Here is an 18,294-nt window from a genome sequence, read left to right as displayed (position 1 = left end):
AACCCTGATGGGACCCCCTAGTGGCATGGGGACCTCAGGCAGTGCCCGAGGGCCTCAATGGTCAGTCCGCCCCTGTGTATGTGAGGGGGGGGGGGTGTACCAATTAGTGGATTTTTGAAAATCCTGGAGTTCTGCTTTAAATCTCATCCAAAAGTTATTATAGTAAAAATATAAAAGCGCAGACCTTGTATGAACCCATCTTACCATAAAGCTCAGAACATAATGTTTCTGACTAGTATTAAGCAAAAGACAGAAAGGTCTTGGCTGCAGCGAGTGGAATTAATCAAGTCCTTTATTCTGTCACTACAACCTGTGCTGCCAGCTATCTGCTCTGCATTGAGCTCCTACCTCCAGCTGTGAATATGTTAATACTCTTTCCGTGTGTGATTTCCCTAAGATCATACTAGAGCTCTCTCCCCCTCCCCCTCCCCCCTCCGCTCTCGTGTATTGATATGCTATGAGCAGCACGTTAGTAAATAGCAAAAGCAGTTGCAGCGTGCCAGGGAGAAGATGGATCGCCTGCGCTGTGTCTGCTGGCTCTGTGCACAGGAAGGATCCCCCAGCCCACCAGCAGCTCATCATTCCAGCCAGGACCACTGCTGATGGGAGCCGTCTGTGCTGCGGGCGAGGAGAGGACTGGGGCTATGGACGGCCATCTCTTCATTGTTCATCTCTAGGCAAGAGGTGCGGGAAGACATACAACCTGCTGAGAAGAGGTGCGGGAAGATACAGCCTTCAGAGAAGAGGTGCGGGAAGATATACAACCCGTGGAGAAGAGGTGCGGGAAGACATACAACCTGCTGAGAAGAGGTGCGGGAAGATACAGCCTTCAGAGAAGAGGTGCGGGAAGATATACAACCCGTGGAGAAGAGGTGCGGGACAAGGACGACAGCCTGCAGAGGAGAGGTGTGGAAAGAGACAGCCTGCGGAGCATAGGTGCGGGAAGACAGCCCGCGGAGCATAGGTGCGGGAAGACAGCCCGCGGAGCATAGGTGCGGGAAGACAGCCCGCGGACCATAGGTGCTTGAAGACACATTCTGCAGAGCCTCTTCTTCTTCTTCTTCCTGGTCACAAAGTGGTATAGACTCCGTTGTTGGGTGGGATTGTCTCACTTGAGATGCTGCATGCTCTTCCACAGCTGGACTCTTCTTATTGGGGATGCTAAGAGCCCCGAGGATCATGATGGGGGCCAACCACTCGCACAAAACTCCGGTGTTTGACGAGAATGAAGACGGTAAGTAGCTGTCCATGGTACCTGCACTAACCTTGGTGCTGAAACAGAGCGCAGCCAATAACCTCAACTCATCCCACTACATGGCTTGTACAGTTCCAGTTGTAAGATCTACACATCTAAGTAGAGCTGCATGATTCTGGCCAAAAACAAAAACATATTTTTTTTTGCTTAGAATAAAGATCAGGATTATCGCGGCGTAAAATCTTTCACATTATACAAAAAAAAAAAAATTGGGCTAACTTTACTGGTTAATTTTTTTTATTCATTAAAGTGCAGTTTTTCCCCCCAAAAATGCATTTGATAGACCGCTGCGCAAATACAGTGTGACATAAAACATTGCAACAACCACCATTTTATTCTCTAGGGTGTCTACTAAAATATTTATATATATATATATATATATATATATATATATATATATAATGTTTGGGGGTTCTAAGAAATTTTCTACCAAAAAAAAATTATTCTAAGTTGAAACCAACAAATGTCAGAAAAAGGTTTAAAGCGGTAGTTCCCCCTCCAAAAAATTGTTAAGATTAGATTCATGCTCATTTTGTCAAGGGGAATCGGGTACTTTTTTTAAAAAGGAAGCAGTACTTACCGTTTTAGAGAGCGATCTTCTCCGCCGCTTCCGGGTATGGGTCTTCGGGAGCGGGCGTTCCTTCTTGATTGACAGTCTTCCGAGAGGCTTCCGACGGTCGCATCATCGCATCACGAGTAGCCGAAAGAAGCCGAACGTCAGTGCGGCTCTATACGGCGCCTGCGCACCGACGTTCGGCTACTTTCGGAAAATCGTGACGCGATAGATGCGACCGTCGGAAGACTGTCAATCAAGAAGGAATGCCCAGTCCCAAAGACCATACCCGGAAGCGGCGGAGAAGATCGCTCTCTAAAACGGTAAGTACAGCTTCGTTTTTGAAAAAACTAGCCGATTCCCCTTGACATAATGAGCATGAATCTAATCTTAACAATTTTTTTGAGGGGGAACTACCGCTTTAACTAGTGGTTAAACTTTCATCATTTACACACAGAAGTGTATTCCTTTGATCTAAAGGACACACAATGTTTATACTTAGTTACACTGCTAAAGAATGTTGTGATACTTGGCAGACTGCCCTGTTTTTTTTTTTGTTTGTTTGTTTGTTTTTGGACGGCTGTCGGCTTCAGCAGAGCAGAAAGAATTCTCTGCATAGAAAGAATCGGGAAATACTTTGTCAAGCTTGCAAGGGGGAAAAATCGCGATAACGATTCTTAACGATTAATTGTGCAGCTCTACAAGGCTATCCTACTATGACTGCATAGCATGGCATGCTGTCACTTGTAGTATCTTAACAACTAGGGGAACTGCACCTAGGCTATGACTTTTTTTTTGTGTAGACCAGTGGTTACCAATCTCAGTCCTCAAATACCCCCAACAGTAAAAATTTTGTGAATTCCCTTTACATAAAATATATGTTATAAACCATGGGCAGTGATTTAAAGCACATGTGGAAGGTGAAGAAAATACTTGGACTGAGGTTGGGAACCATTGATGTAGGGCTCTTCATTTACTTACTTATTATTATTTGTTATTATTAAGATAATTATCCAATGTATTGAAATCATAATAATTATTCTAATCATTTTGAAGGTTCATTTATTCAGTCAGGCTATAGCTTGTAGTCGTTTGCAACACTGAACTGGACTTGTTTTGTAATGGTGAAGATGCTTTGACACTTACCCAATTGGCTTCTGAAGCTCTAATTACTGTCAGGAACCTTCCCCCGGGTAACGCCGTTACCTGCTTATTGAAGACTTTCAGCACTCATCCAATTGTCTTCCTCAGTTCTAAAAAGTGTAAAGAACATAGGGGCAGATTCACGTAGAAATCTGTTACGCTGTGGCGGCGTAACGTATCCCATTTACGTTACAGCGCCGCAAGTTTACAGCGTAAGTGCCTGATTCACAAGGCACTTAACTGTAAACTTGCGGCGGCGTAGCGTAAATCCGCTTGGCGCAAGCCCGCCTAATTCAAATTCATTTAAATTAGGCGCGTTCCCGCGCCGAACGTACTGCGCATGCTCCGTCCGTAAAATTACCCGACGTGCATTCCGCTAAATGACGTCGCAAGGACGTCATTGGTTTCGACGTTAACGTAAATGGCGTCCAGCGCCATTCACGGACGACTTACGCAAACGACGTGAAATTAAAAATTTCGACGCGGGACCGACGGCCATACTTAACATTGGTTACACCACCTAGAGGGCATGCTTAGTTTTACGCGACGCATCTCTACGGAAACAACGTAAATTTAGATCGACAGGCAAAGCGGACGTTCGTGAATCGGCGTAACTAGTCATTTGCATATTCTACCCCGACCACAATGGAATCGCCACCTAGCGGCCGGCCTAGAATTGCAGCCTAAGATCCGACGGTGTAACACAGTTACACCTGTCGGATCTTAGGGCTATCTATGCGTAACCTGATTCTATGAATCAGGCGCATAGATACGAAAATCGTATCTCAGAGATACGACGGCGTATCAGGAGATACGCCGTCGTATCTCTTTGTGAATCTGGCCCATACCCCCTATTTATAGGCACACAGGTGGTAATGTAGACCATCATCTACTGACATTTTTATTATTATTATTTGTTATGAACATAATCATCCAATGTATTGAAATAATAATGGTAAAAAAATAAATAAAAAATAACAAAAATTTTAATAATTTGGAGGGTCCTATTTATCTATAGCTAGTAGTAGTTAGCAAAATTCAACTAGACTTAATGCTCCATTAATGTTCCATAATGCCAAAGACGTTTCATCACTCAAACAATTAGCTTCCTTAGTTCTAAAAAGTTTCAGTAACATACCCCCCCATTCATACAGGCACACAGGTGGTAATGTAGACCTTCATCTACTGACATTATTATTATTATTATTATTATTATTATTATTATTGTTGTTATTTTTTATAAACATAATGACCCAATTTGTTGAAAAAAAATGCTAAATATATATATATATATATTATATATATATATATATATATATATATATATATATATATATATATATATATATATATATATATATATAATTGCGAGGGTCCCATTTATCTAGTCATGCTATAGCTAGTAGTAGTTAGCAAAATTCAACTAGACTTGTTCCATAATGCCAAAGACATTTCAGCACTCATACAATTAGCTTCCTTAGTTCTAAAAAGTTTCAGGAACATACCCCCCATTCATAGGCACACAGGTGGTAATGTAGACCTTCATCTACTGATATTATTATTATTATTATTATTATTATTATTATTATTGTTATTTTTTATTAACATAATAATCCAATGTATTGAAAAAATAATGGTAAAAAAATAAAAAATAAATTATAATAATTGTGAGGGTCCCATTTATCTAGTCATGCTATAACAAAGAGCAGTTAGCAAAATACAACCAGGCTGGTTCCATAATGCCAAAGACGTTTCAGCACTCATACAATTAGCTTCCTCAGTTGTGAGAAGTGTCAGGAACATACCCTTGCATTTATAGTCACACAAGTAACTTTTTTTTTGGTCGATTTTCATTTACTGACATTATTATTTTGATTATGATTATTAATTAATAATATCATCATTCAGTCTATTGAAATAATAATAATAATAATAATAATAATAATAATAATAATAATACAGAGAAGGTTCCATGAACTTGTTCTGTAATGTCAACAAAGTTTTAGCACACGTCCAATTAGCTTCCACAGTTTTATGAAGTGTTGGGAACACACCCCAGTATTTTTTTTACATAGACCTTCAGTTAATGACTTATTATTATGCATTTTTTGTATTTACCATCATCATCTAATAAATTGAAAAAAATAATAACAATAATCATAGTAGTACTAAAAATTATAAAAAGAATATTTGTGAAGATTCCCATGCCACAGCTAGTAGTAGTATTGAAGTATGAATGTTGAAGACGTATCGGCACTCATCCAATTAGCTTCCTAATTTTTAAGACGTGTCAGGAACATACACCAGTTTTTATAGCCACACATGTTTCTTTTTATGTAGTTCCAGGGCTTTTTTTCAGGGGAAACTTGGGGGAACTCAGTTCCACCACCTTTGGCTCAGACCCTTTGGTGCCTGCTCACCACAATCACTTGTAAACACAGAAGTCTGGTCTCTGTGTTTACAAGTGGCAGCTCTGCACTCTGTGTGTAACCCCCTGAACTCTGCATTCTGTATGTAATCTAATCCTGGTATTTAATGCCCCTTTAAGACCCTTCTACTGTTTGTGAAATCTGAACGGGGTCGTGGTTGAGTTCCTGCACCTATTTTCTGAGAAAAAAAGCTCTGTGTAGTTCTATTATTACTGATGTATTCTTATCGTTTGTTTTTAATGTTAACGTCATCATCCAATGTATTGTAAGAATATCAATAGTAATAATACAAAACTATAATAATAATTGTAAATATTCCCATCTATCCCTGGCATGCTGTAGCTAGTAGTAGCTAGCAATATTCACCTGGACTAGGTCTGTAATGTTGAAGACGCTTTGATACTCATCCTTTTGGTTTCCTGTTTAATAATGAGTGTCAGGAACATACACATGCACATTTGTTTTGCGAGAATAGAGAAAAAAAAAAATAATGTTTTTAGGTTATTTTCTTTGCTGGTCAAATTGCTATGACTAGCGCCATCTAATGGTCAAATGCTTAACAGCCTTATAACATTCATTTTTACCCCATTCCCATAGAGTGAATGCATACGCATGTAAAGAAAAACATAAGCACACAATGGTACATAAGCAGGGGGACACGGGTGACGCGTTTCACTTGGCTTGTGTGCTTTGTCAGACCCTTAAGTTTCTGTTGCAGTGACAGGGCATGCAACCCTACCTACGGGCTGTTAAACTTGGAGCCCTGCTTACACACCTGGAGCAGGTGAATTTGCTTATTTGAATACATACGCTCTTTTACTGGATGAACTGTTTTATGCATTCTTTTTTTTATATATATAAATACACCTCTATGAGTTAGAAGACAGCAGTGCTATTAATTTAACTTGAATTGGTGTATTTTTTCACTTTTGAGCATTTTGATCAGCAGTGAAACTGAAATGGCAGCATTTCAGGTGTCTTCAAGCCCCATGATTGGCACTGCTCCACACCATGATTTTGCATGGAGCTGGGTAGTGCACATGATGTGGCATTGTGGCCTCCAAAAAAAAAATACACATAGCTGTTAAAGAAGCTTTAAACATCCCCTTCCATACATTAACCACCTGCTGACCAGCCGCCACAGTTTTACTGCGGCAGCATGGCTCAGCTGGGCGAAATAGCGTTATGTTGCGTCACTTCACCCTGTGGCCACTAGGGGCGCGCTCGCTCGCCCATGGGGCACGATGACCGCAGGGCACCCGCGATCGCTCGTGACACATCGAGAACCAGGAGCTGTGTGTGTAACACACAGCTCCTAGTTCTCTCAGGGGCGAAATGTCTGATCGTGTATTCATACTTTGTATGAACAGACGATTTGTCATTTCCCCTAGTAAGTCCCATCCCCCCTTCAGTTAGAACATGCAGAGGTAACACAACCCCTTGATCGCCCCCTAGTGTTAACCCCTTCCCTACCAGTGACATTTTTACAGTAATCAGTGCATTTTTATAGCACTAATTGCTGTAAAATTGTCAATGGTCCCAAAAATGTGTCAAAAGTGTCCGATGTGTCCGCCATAATGACACAGTCCCGATAAAAATCGCAGATCGCCACCATTACAAGTAAAAACATTAATAATAATAAAAAGGCCATAATTCTATCCCCTATTTTGTAGACGCTATAACTTTTTGTTTACCAAAAAAATTTTGTTTACCAAAAATATGTAGAAGAATACATAGACCTAATACCTTGGCCTAAACTGAGGAAAAAAATTTTTTTTGAAAAAAAAAAAAAAAAACATGTGGGATATTTATTACTGCAGTGTATAGCAAAAAGTAAAAGATGATGGGGGTTATTTACGAAAGGCAAATCCACTTTGCACTGAAAGTGCAGTCGCTGTAGATCTGAGGGGGACATGCAAGGAAAATAAAAAACAGAATGTTTACTTGCACATTGAAAGATCAAATCAGCAGAGCTTCCCCTCCTTTCAGAGCTTCCCCTCAGATCTACCGCGATCTACAGCGACTGTACTTCCAAGTGCACTTCTAGTGCAAACAAAGTGGATTTGTCTTTAGTAAATCAACCAGATTGTGTTTTTTTTTAAATTGTCGCTGTTCATTTGTTTATAGAGCAAAAAATAAAAACCGCAGAGGTGATCAAATACCACCAAACGAACGCTCTATTTGTGGGGAAAAAAGGGACGCAAGTTTTGTTTGGGTACAATGTCGCATGAACGCGCAATTGTGAGTTAAAGAGACGCAGTGCCAAATTGTCAAAATTGCTCTGGTCAGGAAGGGGGTAAAATCTTCCGGGGCTGAAGCGGTTAAGTTGTATACTTTTTTAAACTGTTGCACAGGGTATATTTCACACCGGTTAGGTTGCATAGGATTTACCCTGACAGGGACCCCCATTGCCCTCGTTGCTTGGTCCAGATGGGGGATTACATGCACATGCTCTGGGGCTGTCCCAAACATCAGAACTTTTGGAGGGAGGTGTTTGAATTGGTTAACCTTAAATTAGATCTCTCACTCCCCCTGACACCGGAGCTGGCCCTTCTTGGTATACCCGAGGATGAGCAGAGGTCTTATCATAGCAAATTGCTTATAGCATACTTGCTATACTATGCGAAGAAGGCGATTATCTGCAAGTGGTCCTCTCCTGATCCTCCATCTGTGTCCTCCTGGTTGGCAATGCTCAATGCTGCTCTCCCACTTTACAAATTGACGTATATCAATGGAAATTTGACAAAGTTTGGCAGTTGTGGTTGTCTCCTGGAGAGGGGTGATCTCTTTTATCCTGTCTCTCTTTGGGGGTGCTGGGATTTCTGACGATGTGCCATGCTCCCTTTTCCCTATGGGTATGTGATGTTTCCTTGAGGTTCCCCTTCTCAGCAAGTTAATTTTTTGGCCCTATTGATTCTATGCCTACATTTTTTCTGTTACCATATTTGCCGGCGTATAAGATGACGGGGCGTATAAGACGACCCCCTAATTTTCCAGCTAAAATGTTGGTTTAGGGATATACTCGCCATATAAGACGACCCCCTTCCTACTAGTCATGCCTCGCCTCACCTCACTGTGCCATTACATGCCAGACTGTGCCACTATTACATGCCAGACTGTTCCACCATTACATGCCAGACTGTGCCACCATTACATTCCAGACTGTGCCACCATTACATGCCAGACTGTGCCACCATTACATACAAGACTGTGCCACCATTACATGCCAGACTGTGCCACCATTACATGCCAGGCTGTGCCACCATTACATGCCGGGCTGTGCCACCATTACATGCCTCGCTGTGCCACCATTACATGCCTCGACGATCCCTTACCTTATCCCTAACATGCACAATCTCAGTCAGACCGCAGGCGTCCATTTTTCAAAAGCCGTGCCTCCTCCTCGTGCTCTTCTGTGATAGGCGGAACCCTCGGCTTCCCAGCAAACACTGCATTCAGTGTTCCGCCTATCACGGATGCCCTCTCGTCCGAGACCGAGGACGAGAGGGCATCCGTGATAGGCGGAACACTGATCAGAGGCTCTGCTGGGAAGCTGAGTGTTCCGCCTATCAGGGGAACAGCATGAGGAAGAGGCGCAGCTTTTGAAAAATGGATGCCCGCGGTCTGCCTGCAAGTCTGCATGTTAGGTACCGGCGTATAAGACGACCCCCGACTTTTAAGAAGAATTTCTTGTGTTAAAAAGTCGTCTTATACACCGGAAAATACACTATTTTCATTATTTTCATTATTTATTATGGTTGCTGTTCATCTGCCTGCCTGCCTGTCGGTCATATGTATTGTTATGACAATCGGTTATGTCAGCCAAATTTTTTTCTGTATTTGTACTGTTTTCTTTGCTCAATAAAGAATAGCTGTTTATTAAAAAAAAAGTTGTATACTTTACCTACAGTAGAGTCGCACTTTACTATTGTTAAAGAAATTAGCTTAATGTATGGAAATGAATAGTAATATATTTTGCTCAGTAGGGAATATATGTAAACGATTATTGCATTTGATATTATTATTATTATTATTATTATTTATGGCACTGTTATTATGGAACCAAAATATTATTAGACTCATTAAGACTCACTTATGAAAAGATAATTGATTACAATTATTTTAGAAGGCGCCAGCTGTTAAGGATGATGGAGATTGGTAGATGTGATTATTGTTTTTATTGGAAGTTTTTGCACAGGTTCCAAAAATATGGGATGGATGAGCCTAAGGCCTGATTCACGTCTAGGCATTTTTTGTGCTTTTTGCATTTTGCAGGTTTGCACTACAGAACGTGTTCCATAGGAAACCATGTTAACCACTACAGATCCGCGCTATCGTCAAAAGACGTCTGCAGCGCGGACCTGAAGTGCCGGGAGGACGTCTTTGGACGTCCTATTGTTTACATTACCCGCGCGCGCCATGGGGAGGCGCAGCGGGTAAACACTGTGCCGTCGCATCGCTGGGAAGCCGATGCATGTGCCTGGCGGCCGCGATGTAAACACAGAGCTCCACGTGCTGTCAGGGAGAGAAGAGACCGATCTGTGTCTCTTGTACATAGGGACACAGCATCGGTCACCTCCCCCAGTCAGTCCCCTCCCCCCACACAGTTAGAACACACCCAGGGAATACATTTAACCCCTTCCTCACCCCCTAGTGTTAACCCCTTCACTGCCAGTCACATTTATACAGTAATTGGTGAATTTTTATAGCACTGATCGCTGTATAAATGTGAATGGTCCCAAAATTGTGTCAAAAGTGTCCGATATGTCCGCCGCAATATCGCAGGCCTGACAAAAAAAAATCACAGATCTCCGCCATTACTAGTAAAAAATAAATCATAAATCTATCCCCTATATTGTAGGCGCTATAACTTTTGCGCAAACCAATCAATAAACGCTTATTGCGATTTTTTTTAACAAAAATATGTAGAAGAATACGTATCAGCTTAAACTGAAGGAAAAATGTTTATTTTTTAAAAAAAAATTGGGATATTATTATAACAAAAAGCAAAAAATATTGTGTTTTTTTCCAAAATTTTCTGTCTTTTTCTGTTTATAACACAAAAAATAAAAATCGCAGAGATGTTTAAATACCACCAAAAGAAAGCTCTATTTGTGGGGAAAAAATGATAAAAATATAATTTGGGTACAGTGTTGTATGACCGCGCAATTGTCATTCAAAATGCGTCAGCGCTGAAAGCTGAAAATTGGTCTGGGCACGAAGGGGGTTTAAGTGCCCAGTAATGAAGTGGTTAAATGGACTGCAGCGCAAATCTGCAAAATGCAAAAAGCACTAAAAATGCCTAGGTGTGGATCCAGCCTAATAATATGCAATGGGAAAGGATTGCCGGACTTAATCCGTGTTACATGGTAGGATACTGTTTAAATTCATGCAGGCAGGGTTTGCTTTGTTCTACTCCCTTCTCTTCCATTTCCTTCATCAAAGTTTCTTTAAAGAAGATGGAAATGCCATAGGAGTGGGAGTATATATTGTAACATGATTTCACTGGACCCAAATCCTCTTGGATTACGGGAAAGGTCAGCTAGTCATCATAATACGGATTACCTGTATCACTGACTAGTGCCTGAAATAGCTTATTATAGCGGCATGAACATGCTAGGTCATATTTTAACATTAATCATCTGAACCTGTGCAGTGTAATTAGAAATCACTTTCAGTTTCTTAGTAGAAAATGTCACTATGGCTTAAACTTTTACTTTCATAATGGTGAAGAATTTATTTTAGCAAAGCAGCTCTATGTGGAAACATTGGGCCAGATTCTCGTACCTGCGGCGCAGCGTAACGTAACACGTTTACGTTACACCGCCGCAAGTTTTCAGTCTAAGTGCCCGATCCACAAAGCACTTACCTGTAAACTTGCGGCGGTGTATCGTAAACACATCCGGCGCAAGGCGGCCCAATTCAAATGGGGCGGGTACCATTTAAATTAGGCGCGCTCCCGCGCCGGACGTTCTGCGCATGCTCCGTTCGCAAATTTCCCGGCATGCTTTGCGCGAAATTACGACGTGCCGACGTGTTGAGAATCGCGACATGCGTAACGTACTTACGCTGGGAAAACAAAAAAATCAAAAGTGACGCGGGAAAGACGGGCATACTTTAACATGGTGGAGTAATTTTACACCATGTTAAAGTACCCATAACTTTGCAACGGGAAACTAAGACTTGCGCCGACGTAACGATGGAAAAAACCTTCGTGGATCGCCGTAACTGCTAATTTGCATACCCAACGCTGGTTTACGACGCAAACTCCCCCCCAGCGGCGGGCCAAGTATTGCATCCTAGGATCCGACGGTGTAATTCAATGAATGAATTCTATGAATCAGTCGCATAGTTAGAACGGCCCTAAAACAGAGATACGACGGCGTATCAGGAGATACGCCGTCGTATCTCTTTTGTGAATCTGGCCCTTTACGCTTAGAGGGAACTAGTATTTTTAATTTTTCTAAGGCGCACAGGTGAAAGAGATAAGCATAAAGCAATAATAAACTCAAAAACAAAAATGTAATATATGTCAGCTTACCAATTCTTAGATGGTGTCAGCAATAGTTTTCTTTTTTAAAGTGATACTAAAGCTTTGTTTTTGTTTTTTTCAATAACAAACATGTCATACTTACCTCCACTGTGCAGCTCGTTTTGCACAGAGTGGCCCCAATCCCCCTCTTCTGGAGGCCCTCAGTGGTTCTCGCGGATCTTTCCCACATTAGATAACCCCCTAGGAGAAGCGATCTCCCGAGGGGGTTACCTTGTGGGCGCGCTCCCCTGTCATACACTTGGCGTCCATAGACGCCAAGTTTAGTACTCAGCCCCGCCGGACACATGGATTCCAAACGACGGGGGTGTTTTTTTTGGAGCATGCGATTAGAGCCAGAAGCTCTAATAGGCTTTAAAAAAGGGTGGGCTCTGTGCCCCATCTCCATCCAGTTGTGTGACAATAGCGAATTAATATTTGCTATTTTCACACTGGTCCTCCTCTCGGTCAAGCAGGAAGCGGGTCATGAGACCCGTTACCCGATTGGTCGAAAGGAGATCCAATCCGATTGACCATCAGGAGGAGGAAGGAGATTCTTGGGAACCGAGACCCACCCGCAGCTCGGAGAGAAGCAGCTGCCCGGGTTAGGGCTGCCCCTGACTTACTGACTGACCGACGGGAGGGGGTGCCGCCCCCCCCCCCCAAAAAGAATCACCAGCTGTCACTGGTCAGCACCCCTATCAGTGTTAAATGATTTGTCTCAACCCTGTAACTGACATGTTGTCTGGACAGCTTGGTCTCTTAAAGGAAGTTGAAATATAACAGATATGGAATACCACAAAAACAGCTTCACCCAACATACAGGCGGTAGAGGCAAACTATAAAGTATTAACGAGATGGTACTTGGTACCTGCTAGAATAGCTAAATACGCAAAGAATTACTCGGCACAATGTTTCAGGGGTTGTTCTAACATAGGTACACATTTCCATACTTGGTGGTCATGTCCGAAAGCTCAGATATTTTGGATAGGCATATTCAAGATTGCATCAATACTAAGTGGAAAGAATAGTCCTTTAGATCCTGCCACGGCACTTCTCGACTTGAAACCAGAAGGTATTTCGCATTCTCAATTTAAATTTCTATTGCAGCTTTTCAAAGCAGCTAAACAGACTTTGGCAAAGCATGGAGATCTTCAAAGTTAGTGGTAAATGAAGCGGTGACTAAATAGAACAACACTACGACCCATGCCAAGATGCTAGCTATAGATACGGACATGACCCCTCAGTTTGAGAAAATGTGGAAACCCTGGATCGCATATGCTATGCCATCATCTTTTGATAATACGGTACTCTTGCCATGGTGACTAGAACAATAGGAACAAATACATCTCTCTCTAGTTGTGGTGGAGGCTCTCGGCCTGACCTCGCGGACCCCTTCCATTCCATTCTTCTCTCCTTCCATTTTCTTTACTTTTTCTTTATCTTTTTACTTATTTTTTATTTTCTGGTAATAATTCGAATTTTTCTTTATGATTTGAAGCTCCTGTTTTTTTAATTATATGATAATTAGGGTTGAGCAAACCCGAACTGTAAAGTTCGGGTTCGGTACGGACTTTGTTTTTTTTTTGGTCTCTAACCCAAACCCGAATAATTGGAAAAAGTTCGGGTTCGAAGTTCGGCTATTTTATGGCGCGCTGCACGGCAGCCAATCGCCATTTGTTTTACTAGTGTGACTAGGAAGCCATCACAGCCATGCCTACAAATGGCATGGCTGTGATTGGCCAGTGCAGCATGTGACCCAGCATGTGACCAGCCTCTATATCAGATAGAGGCACACAGCACAGCTTGTCACTCTGCTTTAGCTAGGGTAGGGACAGGCTGCTGCTGATTGAGGGACAGTGTTAGATAGGATTATCCTGCTTGAGAAATCTACCCCAGCACTGTTTATTTCTGTGAGATCTGCATCTTATCGTTAGGGACTGTGCATTACATCGTTTAGGGCTCGTCAGTCTGCTTTAGCTAGGGTAGGGACAGGCTGCTGCTGATTGAGGGACAGTGTTAGATAGGATTATCCTGCTTGAGAAATCTACCCCAGCACTGTTTATTTCTGTGAGATCTGCATCTTATAGTTTAGGACAGGTTCCTGCTATTTGCTATAGGGACAGCAATAATTAGGTGACTCTCTGCATATTTCACCAGCACTGCACCTGTCACCTGTGATATACTGTGTGTGTCTAGTACATTGTTTAGGGAGAGGTTCCAGCTATTTGATATAGGGACAGAAATAATTAGGTGACTCTCTGCCTATTTCACCAGCACTGCACCTGTCACCTGTGATATACTGTGTGTGTCCAGTACATTGTTTAGGGAGAGGTTCCAGCTATTTTCTATAGGGACAGCAATATATAGGTGACTCTGCCTATTTCACCAGCACTGCACCTGTCACCTGTGATATACTGTGTGTGTCCAGTACATTGTTTAGGGCTAGGTTCCTGCTTCTTGCTATAGGGAAAGAATTGTATAGGTGAATCTCTGCATATTTCACCAGCACTCCATCTGTCCCCTGTGATATACTGTCTGTGCAGTACATTGTTTAGAGCTAGGTTCCTGCTTCTTGCTATAGGGAGAGAAATATATAGGTGAATCTCTGCATATTTCACCAGCACTCTATCTGTCCCCTGTGATATACTCTCTGTGCAGTACATTGTTTAGGGCTAGGTTCCTGCTTCTTGCTATAGGGAGAGAAATATATAGGTGAATCTCTGCCTATTTCACCAGCACTCTACCTGTCCCCTGTGATATACTGTCTGTCCAGTACATTGTTTAGGGCTAGGTTCCTGCTTCTTGCTATAGGGAGAGAAATATATAGGTGAATCTCTGCCTATTTCACCAGCACTCTACCTGTCCCCTGTGATATACTGTGTGTGTCCAGTACATTGTTTAGGGCTAGGTTCCTGCTTCTTACTATAGGGAAATAATTATATAGGTGAATCTCTGCATATTTCACCAGCACTCCACCTGTCCCCTGTGATATACTGTCTGTGCAGTACATTGTTTAGGGCTAGGTTCCTGCTTCTTGCTATAGGGAGAGAAATATATAGGTGAATCTCTGCATATTTCACCAGCACTCTACCTGTCCCCTGTGATATACTGTATGTGCAGTACATTGTTTAGGGCTAGGTTCCTGCTTATTGCTATAGGGAGAGAAATATATAGGTGAATCTCTGCATATTTCACCAGCACTCTACCTGTCCCCTGTGATATACTGTCTGTCCAGTACATTGTTTAGGGCTAGGTTCCTGCTTCTTGCTATAGGGAGAGAAATATATAGGTGAATCTCTGCCTATTTCACCAGCACTGCACCTGTCACCTGTGATATACTGTGTGTGTCCAGTACATTGTTTAGGGCTAGGTTCCTGCTTCTTGCTATAGGGAAATAATTATATAGGTGCATCTCTGCATATTTCACCAGCACTCCACCTGTCCCCTGTGATATACTGTCTGTGCAGTACATTGTTTAGGGCTAGGTTCCTGCTTCTTGCTATAGGGAGAGAAATATATAGGTGAATCTCTGCATATTTCACCAGCACTCTACCTGTCCTCCCCTGTGATATACTGTCTGTCCAGTACATTGTTTAGGGCTAGGTTCCTGCTTCTTGCTATAGGGAGAGAAATATATAGGTGAATCTCTGCCTATTTCACCAGCACTGCACCTGTCACCTGTGATATACTGTGTGTGTCCAGTACATTGTTTAGGGCTAGGTTCCTGCTTCTTGCTATAGGGAAAGAATTATATAGGTGCATCTCTGCATATTTCACCAGCACTCCACCTGTCCCCTGTGATATACTGTCTGTGCAGTACATTGTTTAGGGCTAGGTTCCCATTTGCAGCCCTCCAGCCCTTTCCCTTAGTTTTTTGGAGAAATTTTAGTAGTCAAAAGTCTGGGTCCCCATTGACTTCAATGGGGTTCGGGTTCGGGTCAAAGTTCGGGTCGGGTTCGGTCCCGAACCCGAACTTTTTTTCAAAGTTCGGGTTCGGGTCCGAACCCGAACATCCAGGTGTCCGCTTAACTCTACTCTCGAACATTTAGATTGTCAGAGAGCTTGGTGTCAACTGTAGTGTTTCACAAGATGCTGAAATCACTTCAAAGAGGGTTAACACTGCTCTTGCAGAAATAATGAAGCACCATTAGAAAAATCAATAGAACAAACCCATGTTTGTAAATCACCCCACCACTAATAACAGATGCTAACACAAAACATTTTACTTGCTTATGCTTTAATGGATTTAATGTATGGTTGTGAGATATATTGTGCATTACCACGTTCTCACCGAACAGATCATATGATAAATTGCTGTATGTACAGCTGACTTATCCTTTTTGTTATATTAAGAAAGAGTCAGGTTTTGCAGATTTTTGGTCGATTCTCTCATGGTTAGTTATTCCAAAACCTGATGAGGAGCAGTGGTGGTGGCAGATTCTAAAGTTTTTTCGGGGGTATTTTATGGCTATGCATTTGTTTGTGTTTTTGCATTTAACATTTGTCTTTTTATTGCAATTTCCATTTGCAAATTGTGTTTTGTGCAGATGTGTATGCAGGTGTAATACTAAGGGAAATGTTTTACTGTAGGTTCTTTGTAGTGCTCTTCAAGGAACATAAGCATTTACACAAATAAAATATTATACTTACTGAATTAAAACAATAAAAAGGTTCAAATTACAGAGAGTTCTACATAGGGTAATTCAACTTTACATAGATGATAGAGATCTAACCCATTTATTAATTTTTCTGTGTATATCCTGCTGGGGAGATTTCCCTTAATCACTTGCCAACTGCCTAACGTAGATATACATTGGCAAAATGGCTCCATGACCGTGCTCGCGGGACCCGCGGACTCGATGTTCTCCCTAGTAGGGATGAGCTTCGTGTTCGCGTCAAATTACAAACGTTATGGGCCGTTCACGCTAAATTTGAGTGGTGCGTCACGGCCCATAATTCACTGCGGCATCGCAGTGCATTGCTGGCTGATGATTGTCCAAGCATGCTTGGCCAACCACAGCTTGCAAATAACGGAGAGCCATAAAGGGCCAAAGCCAGGGTGGTGTACTGTCTGTGTCCTCTGCACAGTGTGCACCTAAAACAACATAAAGCTGGGGTTCTCATATTAATTCCTACAGGCAGAGATCTGCTCATATTAATACCACAGGCAGGGGATCATTCTGCAAGTACTTTCACGTGGTGTACTGTCTGTGTCCTCTGCACAGTGTGCACATAAAGCTACGTCAATAGATTTGCTGGTATTCTCATATTAATTACTACAGGCAGGGATCTATATACCGACTGTATACTACTGTTCAAAGTATATAGGGCCAAAGGGGTTGGTAATGACTTGGGGGGGGGGCATGATATTTTTCTCAATGATTTTCATCCATATTGCAGGGACCAGACATTACATTAAAGCCGCAAGCAGATTTAAATGACTTTTTTCCTATAGTAATGTCATTTTGTGCAGGGACAGTTCTAAACATGGGAAACACGTGCCACTTCACAGGCATACTATAGACACCCAGCAGGAACGATATTTAATGGGATTTTTCAAAAAATGTTTTCACTTTAAGCATCATCAAAATCACTGCTCCCGAAAAAACGTCTGTTTACAATTTTTATTTTTTTGCATTGATACATGTTCCCTGGGGCAAGACACGGGTCCCCCAACCCGTTTTAGGACAATAACTTGCATATTAGCCTTTAAAATTAGCACTTTTGAATTCGAATGTTCAAGTCTCATAGACTTCAATGGGGTTCTAAAGTTTGCGCGAACGTTCGGTCCGTACAAAGGTTCTGGTGCGAACCGAACGGGGAGGTGTTCAGCTCATCCCTACTCCCTAGTGACAGGACACTGATCTTCTGCTCCCTGTCATCGGGAGCAGTGATCAGTGTCGTGTCACTGGTAGCCCAGAACCCACACAGTTAGAATCACTTCCTAGGACACACTTAACCCCTTCCTCGCCCCCTAGTGGTTAACGCCTTCCCTGTCAGTTTCATTTACACAGTAATCAGTGCATTTTTATAGCACTGTATAAATGACAATGGTCCCAAAATAGCATCAAAAGTGTCCGATATGTCGCAGTCACGATAAAAATCACAGATCGCCGCCATTACTAGTAAAAAAAAAAAAAATTATAAAAATGCCATAAAACTATCCCCTATTATGTAGACACTATGGCCCAGATTCAAATGGGTAGATTCACATAGAATGGCCTAAAATTAGGACGGCCTAGCCTAGTCTTTTTAGGCTACACCGCCGTAAATTTTTTAGGCTATTAGTGATTCTCAAACCACTTACCTTCAAATTTTCGGCGGCGTAGCCTAAAACAAGCGCGCCTAATTCAAATGACTGGGAGGGGGGCGTGTATTATGG

At 42.1% G+C, this 18,294-nt stretch overlaps 1 protein-coding gene across 2 annotated transcripts in view; it reads left to right on the top strand.

The window, feature by feature from the left end:
* Positions 1–427: 427 nt before the first annotated feature.
* STK32B (serine/threonine kinase 32B) overlaps positions 428–18,294 on the top strand; it is a 363,206-nt gene continuing 345,339 nt past the window's right edge. The window contains exons 1-2 of one of the 2 annotated variants that reach the window (XM_040335410.1): positions 428–684; positions 779–1,234. In XM_040335410.1, the coding sequence (XP_040191344.1) occupies positions 1,159–1,234 (76 nt within the window). In that variant the 5' untranslated portion in view covers positions 428–684; positions 779–1,158. Of the gene's footprint in view, positions 1,235–18,294 lie in introns of both variants that reach the window. The other variant, XM_040335411.1, reaches the window with a different exon arrangement.

Source organism: Rana temporaria, chromosome 1 (genome assembly GCF_905171775.1).
Source record: "Rana temporaria chromosome 1, aRanTem1.1, whole genome shotgun sequence".
Taxonomy (NCBI): domain Eukaryota; kingdom Metazoa; phylum Chordata; class Amphibia; order Anura; family Ranidae; genus Rana; species Rana temporaria.
The sequence above is the reverse complement of the archived record's forward strand: the minus strand, read 5'-3'. Positions and strand labels throughout refer to the sequence as shown.